General features: G+C 33.5%; 1 protein-coding gene across 2 annotated transcripts in view; it reads right to left on the reverse strand.

Moving 5' to 3' along the window:
- Positions 1-18,850, reverse strand: part of LOC124362293 (solute carrier organic anion transporter family member 5A1) — a 129,301-nt gene that overhangs the window by 35,143 nt on the left and 75,308 nt on the right. For both annotated transcript variants that reach the window (XM_046816668.1, XM_046816669.1), the window contains 3 exons: positions 6,688-6,951; positions 2,493-2,634; positions 737-953 (listed from right to left, as the gene is read on the reverse strand). In XM_046816668.1, the coding sequence (XP_046672624.1) occupies positions 737-953; positions 2,493-2,634; positions 6,688-6,908 (580 nt within the window). In that variant the 5' untranslated portion in view covers positions 6,909-6,951. The remainder of the gene's footprint in view (positions 1-736; positions 954-2,492; positions 2,635-6,687; positions 6,952-18,850) is intronic.

Consider the following 18,850-nt stretch of genomic DNA (forward strand, 5'->3'; position numbering starts at 1 on the left):
ACCAGTCTTTCAAGATGCAACTACTCAACTGATATTCATTCTAAAAAAGGCCTTAAAAACTTCTGAAAGACTTGCTTCAAAAAAATTCCAGGAACGCTGGAATAAGTGTTTGGAGTCTCGAGGGGACTATTTTAAAGTAGATCACTCGTTTAAACATGTTAATGAATAAGTAACCTTGTTCCAGATTAATTTTGGTGTTTTTTTTAATACATTTTATATCGTGAAGAAAATTATTTCAAACAAAAACCAATTGATGCCGCAACAATCATAAGCCTGTAGAGAACTGGTTTCTATCACAATGAGAAATATATACAGTACCAATGATGAGCTGTTTTAATAGCTACATATATAAAACTAGCTGATTATCCATAAGTCAAAACTCAGTTAAAGTAAGGTAAATAACAAAAAAGAATCAACCATATAACCTAATCAAATTAAAACAATTAAAGAAATTTCAGCCAATAAAATTGTGACAAAAACAAGACTTTGAGGTATAAAACACAAGACGGAAAAACAAAATTAAGACATCTGTCCATTTACTTCTCCCTCATAATCCTTGTTATTCTTTCTTTTGTTTGTCCAGATGTGTATTGAGTAATGGTACTTTGTGTAACTTCTCATTAATGTGGTGGAGCTGGAGTAAAATTTTATTCTTTAAAATGTAAATTACTGTTGTTAAGTATGACTTGTATCCTGTGAAACTTAATAGGCCTATCCATAAATAATCCTTCCATACCTATGCCGATCCAGACGGGGATGTGGCGGCGGCTGCCTAGGTAGCTGACGAAGATAACAGTAATGACATTGCCGATCTCGTAGCTGGAAGCGATGAGGCCCGACAGACTGGACGGGATTTCGAACCTCTTCTCTATCGTTGTGATCACAGAGTTGATGTACCCTGAACTCAGAGCCTGCTGCAGGGTCACCAGGAATGACAGGAAGAACACAAACACCTGCAAAAATAAGTTATTTATCACCTTGCTCAATGGATGAAAAATTTGGTTTGAAACAAAAGTGCATTGAATTATATCATAATTTGTGGGCACCATTTATGTGGAATTAATCATCCATTATTAGGTTTTTACAAGAATTATTTTAAAGTGTAAAAATTGACAAAATTATTATGTATATTATATGCCAGATATGCTATATAATTTAAGATAGTTGAGAGCACTGCGAGATGAAAGCTACCAACACTGGGTGTACTAATGCCTTCCATACAAAGGAGTTACCAAGAGTAACATCATACTCATACGTCCCTATCTGGCATGCTGGTGCACCCAGGAGGGAGATTTGCCACTTGTGTAATATGGAAGCCAAGAGGAATGTGATACTCTTACTTCTTTGCCACTTGTGTAATATGGAAGCCAAGAGGAATGTGATACTCTTACTTCCCTATTCGGTTTGCAGGTGCAACCAGAAGGGAGATTTGCCACTTGTGTAATATGGAAGCCAAGAGGAATGTGATACTCTTACTTCCCTATCCGGTTTGCAGTGCAACCAGGAGGGAGATTTGCCACTTGTGTAATATGGAAGCCAAGAGGAATGTGATACTCTTACTTCCCTATCCGGTTTGCAGTGCAACCAGGAGGAAACGTGAACAATCCATAGAGGCAAGAACAATCTCCACAAAATTAAAAAATTTGGTTTATATCAAAGCAAATAGTAAAAACATTGACACAGATTCAACCAGTACGAGTTTAGATATTTTAATTCCATGCAAGTGATGGGCACAGTGTGATACATTGCACATTGCTGTTATAAACAGGCTTCACTGATTGACTGACGGGGATGGTGGAAAATTAGTTGGCGGCACTTTCATGGATCGTGCTTAGCTTAATTCGGCAAAGTTTTAAATTTCTTCATGCATGGTTAAAAGGTTTAATACAACTTTAGGTTCTGATAAAAGTGAAATGTAAATTATTTAAAACAGAGAGATGCAATCAAGGCACTACAAATATACACTGATTCTTATATTGAAAATTTAATATTTAAGTGATCATTTGTAAGAACATTAAGAAATGCTAAAGTATTTGAATTTTATGAAAGAACAAAACTGTTTTTTTTAATATTACTTTAACAAAATGTTATAAAAATATTTTATTCACATTATGTTCTATCCTTGTAACATAGTCTACAATAAAAATTAACAAGAACTTAAGTGGATAATACATTGAAATTTTAATGATTTTATTTTATTATTGAGTTAAGTGTAACCTACCACTGGTTTTATGTCAAAAATAAAACGTTTAAAATGTATCTAAAAGGTTTAAATTAATTTACATTGCTGCACAGTACCTTATTTCATTAGTACTTTAAACATGTACAATCTGGCATATATTTCAGTTTAGATGTGACAATCTTAATCTATTTTCATGTTCAGTTTGCATTTTACCGAAGATTAAGAAATTTTAAATTGTGCAAGTTTTGATGTTTAGAATTGGAACTAATTTATAATGAATTATTACCGTACGAATTTCTAAAGTACTCACTTTAATACTAGCAAAGCCTTGAATGAGGAAAGGCCTACAGGCTAGGATTCCACAGTCTTGAATGTCCTGAGGTAAAATAGCTGCCACTTCAGCAAACGAAGGATGGCTTTTCTCCTTTGCCTCTGTGCGAGCTCTCTCGTTACTGGAAAACACAACACTGCCTGAGATAAAACTGACTATCTTGGTTTCCTTGAACATAATTATTATATTAGATAATTAATAATGAAGCCTGTAGAGAACTGGCCTGTATCATATTGAGAAATATATGCAGTACCAGTGAGAGATTATATACATTTATTATATGTTGGAATTAGATGGAATAGAACTTATATGGAAGGAGACTCTGCATTTATGTTATTAATTCATACATTGTTTGGGTACAGTTTTAGTCGGAATGCAACAACTAAAAGCAAATTAAAGCTGGTTAAAGACAATTGTACTAAAACAGGGTAAGGTTCTGTAATTATGAGCCATAACAAGTCGTCTCACAACGTTAGACAGACTTTATGAGAACAAGTAAAAAGGGCATTCACGGCCTTAAACAACTTTAGTGTTACATTTTCTATAAGCTGAGAATTTCAACTTTTCGTAACAGAGATGACAAATCATTTTATCCTTTCTAATCCACCATCATTATTTTTGAAAGTTATATAATTTGTTAGAGTGACTTCTGATGAAGTGAGACAAAAAATGGTGTCTGTAACTTTTAGAGACCTACTTCAACAAAAATGCTACAACAAATTATCACAGGAAAAACTACGACTTTTAGTTATTTTTACAATGTGAACACTTTGTGTCTGATGAAAAACAGATTATGGCTGAACTTAGATAACATATCCATACTACAAAGTGCTGTATCCACAATTCTCAAACAGGGAGTAGTGTACCAAGATAGTATAAACACAAAATGGAAAACCCCAAGATTGCAAGCTACTGTATGTTAAGTGTATTAATTTTTCAAAGAAATTTTTCTCTTTGACTATGCTTTAGGGTCTCTATATAAGATCTCATGGGGTTGATTAAACCCCATAACACACTCCTTGGTATCCCATTGATACTACTGAGTAATACCAGTAAGATTTTTCTTCATAGAATCTTTTTTCTGAAAGTTTCCAGCAGCAATTCAGAAATACTCAGTGTAATATGAGTGTACTCAATATTTGAATACAGCATAGTCACAGTCATAGTCAAACTACTTTATTCTGTAATATGTACAAGGTACAAAGAATAGTTTCACTACAATGAAACTAAATACTAATAATCTTAGAGTCTAGTGTTATAAAGAATCCTCAATTACTGCCATTTAAATGGAATTTTGTGAATTCTGATGATGTTTTTAAAACTGTTATTGGGCTCAGTAATTCAAAATCTGAAGATATTTTTGGTCTTTCCAACTTTGTGTTAAAGACAATAATAGATGTAATCTTGTATCCCCTCACTTTTCTTATTAATTGGATACTCGCAGTTGGTGTTTTCCCACATTGTTTGAAACTTACTCTAACTGTGCCTGTATATAAAAAAGGGGATAGATCTAATATTAGTAATTATCGACCTATAGCGCTGGTTCCTGTTGTATCTAAAGTGGTCGAAAGTATCATTAAGTCTCAGATGGAATGTTATTTTGAGCAGAATCATCTGCTCTCATCTGCCCAATTTGGTTTTAGAGAAAATCTGTCTACTGTTAAAGCTGTTGAAAGTGTTGTATCCTTTATCTTGAATAGCTTTGAAAATAGTGAGGAAGCCAGCACTTTATTACTAGATCTAAGCAAAGCTTTCGATACTGTGCCCCATCAGGTATTGCTTGAGAAATTGAGCTACTATGGTTTTGGAGGCAACGAGTTGTCACTGTTGTCCTCATATCTTTTAGATAGATCCCAGTTGGTCAAAGTTGGTGATCAAAGATCTGATCTTAGAAGGGTTGAAAGTGGGGTTCCCCAGGGTTCTGTCCTGGGTCCCTTTCTGTTTATAGTTTTTATCAACGACCTTCCCAATTTTGTACCTAATAAGAGTGTTCTTTATGCTGACGACACCACACTAATGTGTTCTAATAAGCTATCTGACATTAATTCTGTAGTAATAAATTATATGAGGGAAAGGTCTTACCTCTGGTTTGATGCCAACTGCCTATATGTTAACGAGGATAAGACGGAGCATATTGTTTTTAGTTTAAGGAAATACTCTGACAATAAATCAATAAAGTTACTGGGAATTAATTTAGATTCTAGGCTTACTTGGAGAAGTCATACTGATGCTCTTTGTTCTCGCCTGTCTAGAGTAATTTTTTTACTGAAAAGACGTAAAATTTGTACTAGCTCTACCATAGTTACTAAGGCATATTTTGCGCTGTTTCATTCCCACCTTTTGTATGGTGCCCTACTTTGGGGCAATTCAAGTGGTGCCAATGAGGTTTTTTTATGTCAAAAGAAGGCCTTACGCACAGTTTTTGATGTCAGTACTAGTGATTCTTGTAGGCCTATTTTTGTAGAACACGGTATACTTACTTTGCCGTGTATTTTTATCTTTCAATGTTTGGTATATGTAAAGGAAAATCTAGATGTTTTTAACCTGAGAAGTGTCACTCATAATTATAATACAAGGTACCAAGATCTTATAGATTTAAGATATGTTAGACTCACCAAAACCCAGCAAATGTATTTGTATATTGGGAAAAAGCTCTTCAATAAGTTACCATTAGGCTGTAGAGATATTACGTGTAAAGTTTTTAAAAATGTTGTTTTAAGATGGCTTAAGAAAAAAGCTTTTTATTCTGTTGATGAGATGTTATCAGGCAGTATTGACATTGTATTTTAATTTAGTTTTTTATGTTTTCTGACATGTACTTATGACCATAAGTGCTAAACCTAGTATTCTAGTATTATCTAATTTCTTTGACTTTGTCATGGCATTGTAATGTGGGACGACAATAAAATGATTCTTGATTCTTAATATTAATTTTAAAATATAAGTAAAAAAAAAAATCGTAACATCTTAACAATTTAACTTCAATTCTTCTTTAAATGAATTAATCGGTTATTGTATTGAAATATTCCTCAAAAGAATATTGAGACAAATTAATTAAAGTTTCCTTGACTTCTTTTTTAAATTGTAACAGATCTGTTTCCAATATAAATTTTGTTAGTAAATTATGTAAATATCTAACACCTCTGTAATACAAGTGTTTTCTTTTTGTAAAATTCGAAATTGTGTTTTATAGACATGTGTATAATAGACATGTGTTGATCGACATCTGTATTAAAACGAGTATTATATGTATGTTTATTGGTTTTTAGTATCGGATCAAAAAATTGTTTTACATAAATTATTGATTCAAATATGTGTAAACCATATACTGTCAGAATTCTAAGTTTAGAAAAAATATGTTAAACAGAATCTGTATATCTTAAATTTTTCATGATTCTCAAAGATTTTTTTTGTAGGACCAATAGCCTATCTAAATTGCTTATTGTTGTTGCTCCATAAATGCTTATTCCGTAAGCTAAATGTGAGTGGATCAATGAGAAATATATTAATTTCAGTGTATGTAAATTACTAATTTTTGCCATTTGTCGCAATGCATATAGACCAGTAGACATCTTATAAGTAACATGATCTACATGTTTATGCCAAGCTAAATTTTTATCTATTATAAGTCCTAAAAACTTTGTGTGGTCTACTTTTTTAAGTCTGTAATTGTTTGGAAAAATGTCACAGGTTAAATTTGATCTGGATTGCTTTGTAGAAAAAGAAATATAATTAGATTTATCTGAATTTAATAAAAGATTATTTTTGTCAAAAAAATCCTTAATCCTACTTAGAACCAATATATGATGAAATTTCAATATTCTCAAGCTTCTGACCAGAAAACAAAACATTTGAATCATCAGCATACAGACATACAGCACCATCCAACCCCTCCATCACCCCTGGCAAACCTCCTATATAACATAAAAACAATAGAGGTCCCAGGATAGACCCCTGGGGCACACCATGCTGTAGTGTCTGCAGCTGTGATCTATGAGCCCTCACATAATGATTTTTATTGTGAAAAATTGTTTCTTCTATTTCTACATATTGGTTTGACTAACCAAATTCATTACCATGAATGAAAAATTTGTGACTTATGGAAGAATTTGTTTCTTCACCAGTTATTGAATTTGTGTCTCTGTAACATTTGTGATTGTGAGTGTATACGTACTTGTCGACGAGGCCGGAGGAGGGATTGCGACTGTGACACTTGACAACTGTGTCGTAGCAGGGAGCCGGCCCTGGGCTGCGGCTGGTACCAGCATCCGTGTCTGTGTTATTACAGTCCTCTGTGTCTGTGGTCTCCGAGTAGAGCCCAGTCATGGCATACATGGACTCCTGGCGGCGGTGGCCATGACAGACCCCGCCTCCCCCTCCACCACTAGTTGCCATCTCTCGTCTTAGTCACACAGCGGCGCTCAGCACATTACACTCCCTGGAACAGTGGCAGATAAAATATTTAAATATTAAAATATATTTAATATATATTTAAATATTATAAATACTTTTCCAACTCCTCCTGTAAGGTAGTGTCTTTCTGTAAAATTTTGACACAGTTAGCCAAATAGAAAAACAAAACAAGCTGTCTGAGTTGGCTCATTGCAACCTTGTGCAGACATACCAGAGTACTGTACAGTACAGTTGTGTGTAGTACAGTCAAGGTATAAAAATTTGATTTTGTTTTTAGATTTTTTAGTAACTCTTGGAAATAATTACTTGCTATACTGCCAATACTTCTTATTAAGTCACACATACACGTAGGGAGAAACAAACACAGAGAGGTAATTTTAAATATACTTGTTGAAACACTCAACTAGAAAATAATAAGAACTGGCTATACTGGGATCCATTTTGATTTTAGTCCTATAAAACCAATATTAAACATCAGTTACTTTTACAAGCTTATTTTCAATCTTGGAATAGTGGAAGATAATATATTATTAATAAATTATGTGAAAACTACAAATAATACACATCCAACCGCTTTCAGTTTTTCAATAATTTTATTGCTTATTTAAATGAAATGTCAAACTGTTTTGTAATTCAATTATTACAGGATGCATATTGATCATATCTGTAAAATTGAGTAATTGTTCTTCAACCAAAGATGAGGCCATAAAAGTGTTTGAAGTTTAACATTGTTCTTATGAGGTAAAACTCAGTCATTTCACTGCAGCCAGCTCTTAACCAAGTTTCTGACGAATCTATCTTTGCAAACTCCAGAAACCTTCCGAACTTCCAGAAAAAATTTCCTCTGCATAGCTTCAATTTCTACTTGTGTTTCCTTTTGCAATAAGCATAAGTACATTTCCTGTGTGAACTGAGATCAAGAGAAACCGTAAAGTACCACAAAGTTTCTACATCAACAAGAAATCAGATATTAGTTATTGTAAGATTTTATTTATTCTAATAAATATAAGGTATCAGTACGTCACACCAACAGGCTTCGCTGAAGATGCATATAAAATTCAAACCTATAGCTCATTTCACTCTCGAGATGTCCTAAAGAGAGATAGACAGACAGAGAGTCATACATAAAAGAGATTTTTACTCCCCACTGGCAGATATAACAGGAATTGGCAGCCTACTGATTGATAGGCTTCAATAACACTCAGCAGAATTTCATAGTTGGACATGCACCACAATACAACTCATAATGTCAATATAGAAATGAGATTGCATGTAAAACTTATTCTCCAAATGAAATCTATCTTGAGATATCTTGTAACATGACATATTCACATTTTTCTTTATTAAGTTAAGTTTTCTAGCAGTGTTCAAATAATAAAAGTTTTGGTGAGATAAGGACGATACTACAGCGTTGAAATCACCGACATTTAACATTGACTTTCCACTCATTTTTTTCCTTTTAACTATGAATAAACATTTCACATGTTAAAATCTCAAAAGATTTATTTTTTTTTTAATTGAAGAACGTTGCGGATTCACGAAAAGTCCTGGGTTTAGAAGTAGTACGAAAAGAAAATATTCAATGCATACAATGTAAAAACACAGTTGCACATACAATAGTTTTTGAAAAATTTATAAAAGACTATGTGTTTCCAACAATTTATTTTCATTTACCAATATTATTTCAATTTAAATATTATGCCATGTCTAAAATATATAACAATGCTAATATAACATGGTTAATACAACATGACGTTATCTTGTTATAATCTAGTAATCACATAGATCGTGAGACAGTAAATCTGTCAATAAATATCTGAAACAACTGTTGGGGTTGCCAAACACAGAACAATTGACTACTTGGCGACATTATAAGGCCCATTACATATCGATCAAGTCCGCTCGAACCGAGGCAGAATCCACGGTACATTAGCTCCAAATAGTAATATGCGTGCTGTATACAATACTGGCTTCTCTTTATTCTTACACATCTGGGGATATTTAAAGACTAAAACTAAGCATTTTTAATACAAAGTACCGTGTTAAATTATTAATATTAAAAGCGTGTAATATATTATCAGTTGTTAATGGTGAAATGACAAAATCACGGTCGATTATGTATCTTCCATCCTGTGTTGGAAAACAATATTTTCAAATGCATTTCAGGGATTTATAAATTATAAAGCGTGTTATCACGAGTACGGTAAGTTATAAATAAATTCGACTTAAGAATCGACTAAAGGAATTCTAAATTGACATTTGTTAAAAGATGTTATACTCGTACATTTACTCAAGTGATCTTGACGAGACAAAACTAATGACTCAGGAACACCACTTTTAAACAGCCCCTTTGCAAATATTTCATTCTTCGAGAGCCAATTAACGAGAGTAACTATACACTTTATAATTGAATTACTCATTGGCGGTTTGTAACACAGTTCCAATTTAAAAACCGCCGCAGGAAAACAATTAACAAGACACGTCAAGAGATAACGACGAGGTACGGTGTGGTTTAAACACAATTAACGTTTTATTTTTAGTCGAGTTTCGTGTAAAAAATTATGCACACGTCTGTCAAAGATTCGCTGAAAATAAAAATACTATTTAAATAAAACATGTACTGCGAGATGCAATCAGTCATTTATATGTTTCATAACAGTTTCATAATTGCAGTATTAACTCACAGAAACAAAATTAAAAACCCCCGTGATTGAAAAATGTGTACTGGACTGTAATTTTAACCGTGACGTAATTAACACAAAAATTGACCGTTCCAGACAGTTCTCACTAGAATGGTAATTCTTCAGTTTATGTTCTACTGAGTACCTTGTGCTACAAAATTAGTGACAAATTTATTTTCCTACACAAAATTATATAAGTAGAACACAACGGGTTAGTCGACGTTTGTATTTCACTATACGTTCTTGTAAAACACAATAAGGATCGCCAAACTATAACTATTTATCTATGTTGTTTAACATATAAAATATGCTAATGCTATTCTGTGAGTATGAACTAATAAAAAAGGGGAAAACTCTAATACCTATAATACTATACTGCAGAGTATGAAATGTAATATTATTACTGCCCTTAGTACTGTAGATTGGTACCTAGTAACTTCTATCTGACTGTTACTAACAATTGCAAAACATTGTATTTTTACAGTAAAAATATTTGAATTCGAACTTAAATTTATCACAACCTGAGGACCGTCATCAATGTCAAAATTGCAGATAAAGGTCGCCCAACGTTCTCTTATCATGCAAGGAGCAGATATGCTCTTTCTTCTTTTTATTGGCTTGGGAGCAATCCCATGCAGCTTCATAGTTCTCTTTTGGGTTAAGCTTGTGTCATATACTGGGATGAATAATTGTAATTTGTTCTTTGAGTTCAATGTATTGTTAGTACGATGGTGTTTAAATATCTACACTGTTTGTATTTGGTCAGTTGTAAGAGGGATTTGTTAGGTGTCTAATGGTATATGGGTTGGGAATCTTGGAGTGTCTTTTCGACAGGGGCCCTTCAGGCATATCCTAATCCGAACCTTGGGTCAGGGATACAGAACCTAATACCACGGAGACATTGATGTGTAATGTAGCTGTGATAAATGTGTAATTATATAACTAACAGATATGCTCCGTCATGTCACTTTGTGATAACCGCTGTAATCACTGCGCTAATGTTAAGACAAAAATAATGTTGTCTTTGATGTCCTATATATACTATCATGTTCGTTCTCAGATGTAATGATTTAAAATTGCACCATCATTAATAAACTGGAATGTGGAAAGAAATATTAGAACTTTTCATATAAAACTAGATATTACATGGCAGAAGAAGCTGGAAGACAATACTCAAAAGGAGTTTGCAGTAACTCACCTAACGCTAATTGATGTATTCGAATCGAGAAAAGTCTACAACTGTTATCTCCTCCTCCCTGCAGAGACCCAATTGTTTAATTGAGCGATGAGACGACCCAGATATCAGAATTATTTCATGTACACCGAGAAATGCTGCTAAATTTAACGAAATAAAAAATGTTACAATACTACAATGGTCTATTTGCATTAACTGCAAACTGTGAAATCCATATAATCACTAATTACACTAAGCTATGCGTGTACACGCGTGCTCTCTAATAATATAATCTTTCATTAACTGGCAGACTTACTAAAAGAATTTAACATCTTTTTAATTGCTTAGATAAAATTGAATTTAATATGCATTTCATTTGAAATCTAGTATTTAAAGTTCTGTGTAGGCATAATGTATAAGAAAATACATGGAATGTATAAGGGACCTGTGAATAAAATTGATTTTTATTCTTGAGTTTGGGCAGTGTGATCCATTAAGTAGACATACTGGCGTCGCAAATCCAAAACAAACACATTCAAAATTTTGACATAAGTACTTTGGCAAGTGTTTATTAGCCAAAAATGTACGTGGTCTATGATTTTGACACTAATTGTCGACTCACATTGTTTGGAATAACTAATTTTTCTGTACGTACCGTACTGTTATTTTGGGCACTTTGGCCCGGGTTCAGTAGCCTACAATTTTTCTCCGAGTTGCTATTATTTGAAATTATTTAAAAAATACTACAATGGCTAAAGGAATTTCCCGTTCATAAAAACTTACATAATATAATAAATTCAGCGATTGCAAGTCTGTAATAAACAAAGTACGTCATGCTGTGTTATGTAAAAAGTTTGGCTGAGACTGAATGTAAAATGACAAGTTTATACAAGTCTAACTGTGCCAACCTACTAAGTGATAAGATTCAATGACGCTCAGCCAAATCCCATGGAATAAGATGAACCACCATCGAACTCGATGTTCCCTATAGGTCTTGTCCATTCTCGATATATCGTGCGGACGTGTATACAGAAATGAAACTTCCATACCCTCGAGTAACAAACTTCGCTAACGTTCAGTAAATGATAAACTATTTAACAATTTTTGAACACGAACAGAATAATGTTATCAATGGATATAGCACTTCATACTGTAACTCTATTAGACTTGTGAAGCCAGGTAGTATGGTAATCAGGCTTTCACTAATTACTTTCTATAATCAGGCAGCGTGAAGCAGAACCTGAGGTACTGTACTGGTACCTCCCCTGCCCTGGGTCGTGTCTGCACGAGAGCAGGTTAACTAATTAGTTGAAACAGATCCGATAATTACAACGTATAACTAAACCATAAGCTGACGTTATCGGGGCACATTTCCGAACATATAAGTTATTTAGCCAAATTGGTTACCAAGGTTTGTTGAATTGTGCAACGTGAGAGGCTGTTAAGAATTACGCATCCAATTCACCTTCACCTGTTCACGACTTTTTTATTTCTAACTAGGACTAACAAATCTCACAGCTTACAGGATGCATGTTATATCAGTTTAAAATTCAATTTTATTTTTTTAGAACTAAGTAAGTTAGATAGAAGACGCTAAAAACGGAATTTAAAAACTGTGATTCTTTTTTTCTATATTTTAAAGATTAAAGACCTTAATCGAGATCAATATAAAATCATAAATCGAGGTTTGTGACACGGCCTGTATAGTGTACAAACACTAACACTAGACGCTGAATCGCTCCAAACTTCATCCTGTCATGCTAGGAGATATTGATGGTTAAGAAGTATTCTTTCTATTTTTTGTCACGATACCTCATTTGTTATTAATACTGTGTATTTTACTTGTTTTATTTATTCGCGTACTCTATAGATATTGTTAGAATATCCCCAGTTGTATTTTTTGTTATAATGGGGCGAGATACACTGTTGTTTTACTTCATTTTTTTGGATAAAAGTAGGTATATAGACTAGCTGCAAAAATTATTTAACAATTAGTAAACTTATGTTAATTAATTTCAAAATTGGTTTTATGCTCTTTAAATTAAAAAAAAAGTACAGGAACAAACTTAGAAAATGAATTTTATAACTGTAAAATTTAGTTTATTGCTATAATTTAACTTAACATTGTGTAGTTATTCCATCGCTCACTGTTGAAAAGTTACATTTTTATTGATTTTATAAATTTATAAAAATAATGCTTTTGGTATTAAAAATAGCTTGATAATATTATACTTTGGACAAAAAACTAAAAACAAAAACGTCCAGATAGCCAAACATTGTAAATGGACGATATATATATATATATATATATATATATATATATATATATATATATATATATATATATATATATATATATAAATTTGCTATTGTGTGGGATAGTTATTCGCCGCGAAATGAATTTAACTACACCAACTTAAGTTACATCAACGTTTTTTTACTGTGGGCGTTCTACCCTATATCCCTTATGTTATAATAGTAATAAAAAATGTACAAAAGATAATTTTTCTGATAAAATATATGTTAAAATCACGATTATTTAATACATCGTGAGGTTTAATCAAACCGCTAGGCAGCTGACATCAGGGATCACCTATTTTAATAGCATTTGACTGATTTTTTTATCAGGCTTCATCGCTATTCATTTGAAGCGAGCACACAAATAATCCAACTTAATGTTCCCTTAACAAACAAAACCATAAATAGTCACAAATGAGAGTGCATTAACAACTGAATACAACAATTAACAATTGAATACAACTGAAGTATAAAATTATTGGTGAAGGGAGTATGCTGGCAGAAGTGGCAATGGTAGGAGGAGTAAGATCCATAAGACAGATCCATAATCCAAGGATGTCCTGCTTCCATCGTTCATATACAGTAGTATCGTGTCTATGTGGGACAGCGCTATTATGTAAAAGATTCACGAGTTGCCTTATCATTTTATCGCTATCCACTCATGAAGAGGTTAACTTCTAATGGACTATTCACTTTATTCGGACTGTAAAATGAAGCTTGTACATTAGCAATAATATACATTCCACTTATTGATTAAGTAGATTGACAATAAATTCTCATTTTGTTTTAAATATTATCTACTAATCTTGGATTCGTTAACTAACTTGCTTATATACCACAGTATAATTATTGTTAACTATGTGTATTTGTGTTGTTCCCTCATTGTTTAAGATTTGTTTTAGACAATGGAAAGTTCTTAAAGATAACGTGATTTTCGGAAATTCACCACAGTTCAGTGATACACAAAAATCAATAGGTAACACACAGGTACTGTATTTTATAAAGCGTCCGCCAACAACTATAATACAACGTAGCGGTTGGTTAAAAATATTACCTAATAAATAAATATTGTTTCTATTTTCTACCCTGTCTACCAAGTCACATTTCGATTACTACCCAAACAAGAGCGGCTGACGATACATTACCTTCTTAGGAAAAATTGCTCTATCGCTTTTACGGAAAATCTGGCTATGTGTTTAAACACTGCAAATTGCCTATTTACTTAAATCCTCATATTTTCATTTGAGCTGAAATTTGACGCCAGACTAATCCCGAAAAGACACATTGATAAATGTTACTGTTTGGACAAACACCGATATGACAAAAACCTTCTAGGTCAACACCGATCTTACTGTACTATACCACCTTAACCATAATTTTATCAATTAGTACATAAACTGTTCTGTTACTAATATCTTTCATTACTAATTTAATGAGGGAGTATATTTAAATTAAATAACACTCACTCGCGTGCACATACGACCATGATTCCTTTTATAGTCATATATTGGTCAATTTTATATTTTTATTACATATTGACTAATTATACATTACGTATTCTAATACAGCATAAATTCAAATTGCATCGAAAATACGATTTTAAACTGAGTTTATGGATAAACTTCCCTTATATTCAAGTTCGCCCTTTTTATGATCATACAGTTGAGAACACCGATGTGAGCAATCATGAATTCTTTTAATAAATGAGACTGTCTATAGTGTTATTGAATAGGTCAATCCAAGGTTAGTAAAAGTATGATCTCCATACCAAGGTTGTTCTGAATCATTTCAGGTTCTAGGAATCATTTCCCGTGAAATTACTAACAAATGTTCTTAAGGATGATAGCAATTGGCAGAGTTGTACTTAAGACATTATTCAACATCCAATGTGTGGATGCCAGTAACTAGAATGAGACCACTGCTTGAATGTAACCCAGACAGAGGCAGACCAAGTACAGTCTATGTATTTATTTACTGATGCGGCGGCGGCGGCGTCTCGACGCTCTCGCAATGCAGCTGTCCCCATTCACACATCCCCCACTCGCCCACCCACTACTAAAGTAGTCTGTACTCTGGTTGGATAATCTTCATTGATGTTCCCAGCATATATTGCATTTTAAAGAATTCATGGCCTGTCAGTTTATATTTTTGACGTTGTACTCTACTTAAGAACCAGCTTTACTGAAACGGTTTGACAGCTCTGTAACGTACGGACAACAACAAACCTCTTAAAACACTGTTCACACACCTTTAGCCAGAGATGTTATTATGATCCATACTAATCCAGTTATTACTAGTATTTTTATAAATGCATAGTATTATTATTTGGGAGTGCCGATGGCCGAGCGGTCTAAGACGTTGGACTTTGAGTCTGAGTTAGAGATAGCGCAGGTTCGAATCCTGCCTATGACCCTTGCACTTTTTATCAGTACCATCGACCTTGTACTGTATCGACTCTCCCCCTTATTCTGTTTGATAAGATCCTCGCACAGGCCACTGGCCCATTAGGACAGTCAGAATAAGGCTTAAAAGGGCATGTTATCGTTTTCTCCTTTAAAAAACATTATCCATGTGATGCATTACATAATACAAATTTAATAAAACCGTTTGATTTTGTTTGTACAATTACAAATTCTTTATCCGTCTAATAAGAATACTCATATTACGAAAATAAAAAACCATATACCTGCACATAATAAATCATGACTTGCAACGAGACATACAATAGCTAAATACAGCATAACTGTCTAAAATATTGAGATTTACTATTGTTGTTTTGTATGGGAGAAAAACAAGGACGTATTATATGAACTATAAGTATTTTAAATTATCAGTATAGAATTTATATACTTTTTTATGGATTATGTTAAATTTTACCCGCCAGGTCCTTAGGACCGTGTCATTGTTTCTTTCCCTTTTCTCCAGTGCGATACACTTTTGACAGAAATGTCTTAGTGTCTTGAAATTTTGCACACAGCTTCCTCTTGGTCCAAGGAAAATATTACTGATTTTGGGGTAAAAAAGTTGTTAAAATTAAAGGTAAAAAATTATAACATTTTTACATGGTACTAATACATAACAAAAGAAGTAGTAATGTCTGTATTTTATTAACGACTGAAAGTTACAGCTTTAGATCACAAAGAGTTACGTTAACGCAGTTGTAACTCGCCAGTTGTAAGTGTTAATGTTCTACTAAGACGATTTATGTAGCCTACGTTTCCCTCGCTCCATGAACCCTGAACTCTGATGTGACTAAGACTCAACACGTCATACCGACACCCTCAAATGGTTCTGAGAAACAACAGCTAGTCGATCCGACTATAAATGTACGATCTTGAATCTAACACATCTCTTTATGACGATAGTGCACACACTTTGATTGCAAATTTGTACCATAACACAATAAAGAATATAAAGTGGTCTGTATCGTATACTGCACTACTGGTGATTTCTCGCTAGCAGACCCAGAGGTTAATTTATGGGCAAGGCTGTTTGTTGACTGAAATTGTATAAATACACGTAAATTCCAGCCCCCCCACACTCATACACACACACACACTCATATCTATTGTACATAATAGTGGTTTACGTAACTGTCAAATTATGATACACAAGTTCAACAATTACAGGACGAACTTTGGAAAGTAGCGTAAACTTTACCGTGCCGTAATTTCATGTCACGGCCTCCTCTACAACGCGTCAGTTGTGTAGATTATTTCATCTAGCGTTTAAGCTTGTACAGAATACTGTTAAATATACAAGATGTGAAATATTTTCTTTCCTCTAAGGCGCACAAAAAGCCGTGGAACCTGAAGGCACAGAAGTAAGTGCGGCACTTGCCCGACCCTGCCTGGAGTGTAGCACTTATCGTCAAGTGCCTGGCATTGTAATTAGTCGACGAGCGCGTGGCTCAGGCGCCCTTTGTCCCTCTCACATATTCTTGGTCGGTGACCACATGCGACTTTGGTGGAATCTCGTTACAGTTTTAGCGAGTAAACTTATAAAAATAAATAACAACCGTATTAAGTATACTACTGATTTACCTAAGAGTTCCTAATTGAAAGAGACGAAATGTATGGACGTAAAAGAGAAGGATGAAAATACGACAAAACATTTCAACTACCTGTCTTGAACCATAAATATTACCCGATCATCTAACATGCAAATCTTAAATTCACGTAGACAAAGATTAGCAAGGTTTAGATGTTCTATGGACATGGAATGGCATTGATTTTAGTACAAATAATTGTTTTACATTCCGGGGGTTAGTGGTCTAGATCACGAACTCAGGAAGTCCGCCAGACTTTCGATAACGGCAGTTTTGCTTTATTTTATTTGTGTTTCAAATAATATTGTTTATTCAAAATTCTTACCTGATCGGAATTTTTCATTGACTAGGCCTACTCCTTGTATATCGATCACCTAATATTTTGAAAATATTTTTACTCATTAATGTGATAAATTCTTAACTATCAGTAATTATTTTGTAACATTAGTACGTACATTAACTAATGAATCGCATAAATATATTAAACTCCAGCCTGTATCAAATTACGCTATTGGTCCAGTTATTCTAAAAGTTATATGCCGTTTGTAGTTTTTTTTAAACCATCACACATTTAAGGCAAACAAATCTGGTGCTAAAATGTTCTGCAATAGAAGTGCTGATAGTGATATACTACAGCATCTGGGATAGAACGTTCGAACATTTCTTTGGATCAGCCATCATGGGGCCGCTTGAATGTTCTCGTAATGATATTATAAATGTTTCATTGATTCAAGTACTTCTCAGAAAAGAAGACTTGAATTTCTGTTTATTCCAGCGATTTTGTGAACTGCAAAATCCAGGATTTGGGAGATATAATATCGTATGTCGCACAATTATTTAAGTTAATAAATAGGTAAATATGATTCTCATTGACATTTTTTACGATGGATAATGTTAGTTGGAAATAAACGGAATTTGCACGTGCCATTTTCTGAGGATCGCATATTGCTGACCCAATTCTGTTACAAGATAACAGAAGGTATCATCAAGTAATACAAATAATTAAACGAACAATATCAATAATCGATTCGTTTGGAATATTCATTGAGCATTTACTCCAAATAAGCCAAAACTTAGATTTTGAATTTATCTAGGATATATACTATTATTAGGTTGCAAATAGAACTTACAAAAGTAAACATCAAAGAGAATTCAAACAGACGTCTCACTGAGGTTAATAACTGATCTGATAATTAATAACTTTGATTGTGTGGAATACGAGTGGAATACGATACATTTAATCTACGAAGAAATGATTGGAAAAGTTCAATAAAGATTTTGAGATGTTGTTGGAAATGTTTGAGGTATAGAATCCGAGTCAGGTGTCTGAGAGACAGGTCCTAAACTTGTTAACTAAAATGTAAAAAATTAGTTCTAAATGTCAATGATGTTCTCTTTTTTATCATGGTTACCCATAAGGCCAATGTAAAATTATTCGCTAACGTTTAACCAAATCTCATTGAATGACATTTATAGTAGGGCAAACTAAATAATGGCAACTCTAGCGACAGTCAGAGGTAGCGGTCACAAACTTATGCAAATATGTCCGTCACCAATAAACCACGCATCTGAAAAACAATCAATTATCACCGAACTGAACTGTTCCGGTTAACATGTAAATCGGATAATGTGAGACCGGAACTGGTATGCACACACTTGACATGTACTGGCTAACGTTTGAGTGAGGACTGTTAGTATCAGCGGTTAATCTCGGGAGTCGAGC

This window comes from Homalodisca vitripennis, chromosome 5, assembly GCF_021130785.1.
Source record: "Homalodisca vitripennis isolate AUS2020 chromosome 5, UT_GWSS_2.1, whole genome shotgun sequence".
Taxonomy (NCBI): Eukaryota; Metazoa; Arthropoda; class Insecta; order Hemiptera; family Cicadellidae; genus Homalodisca; species Homalodisca vitripennis.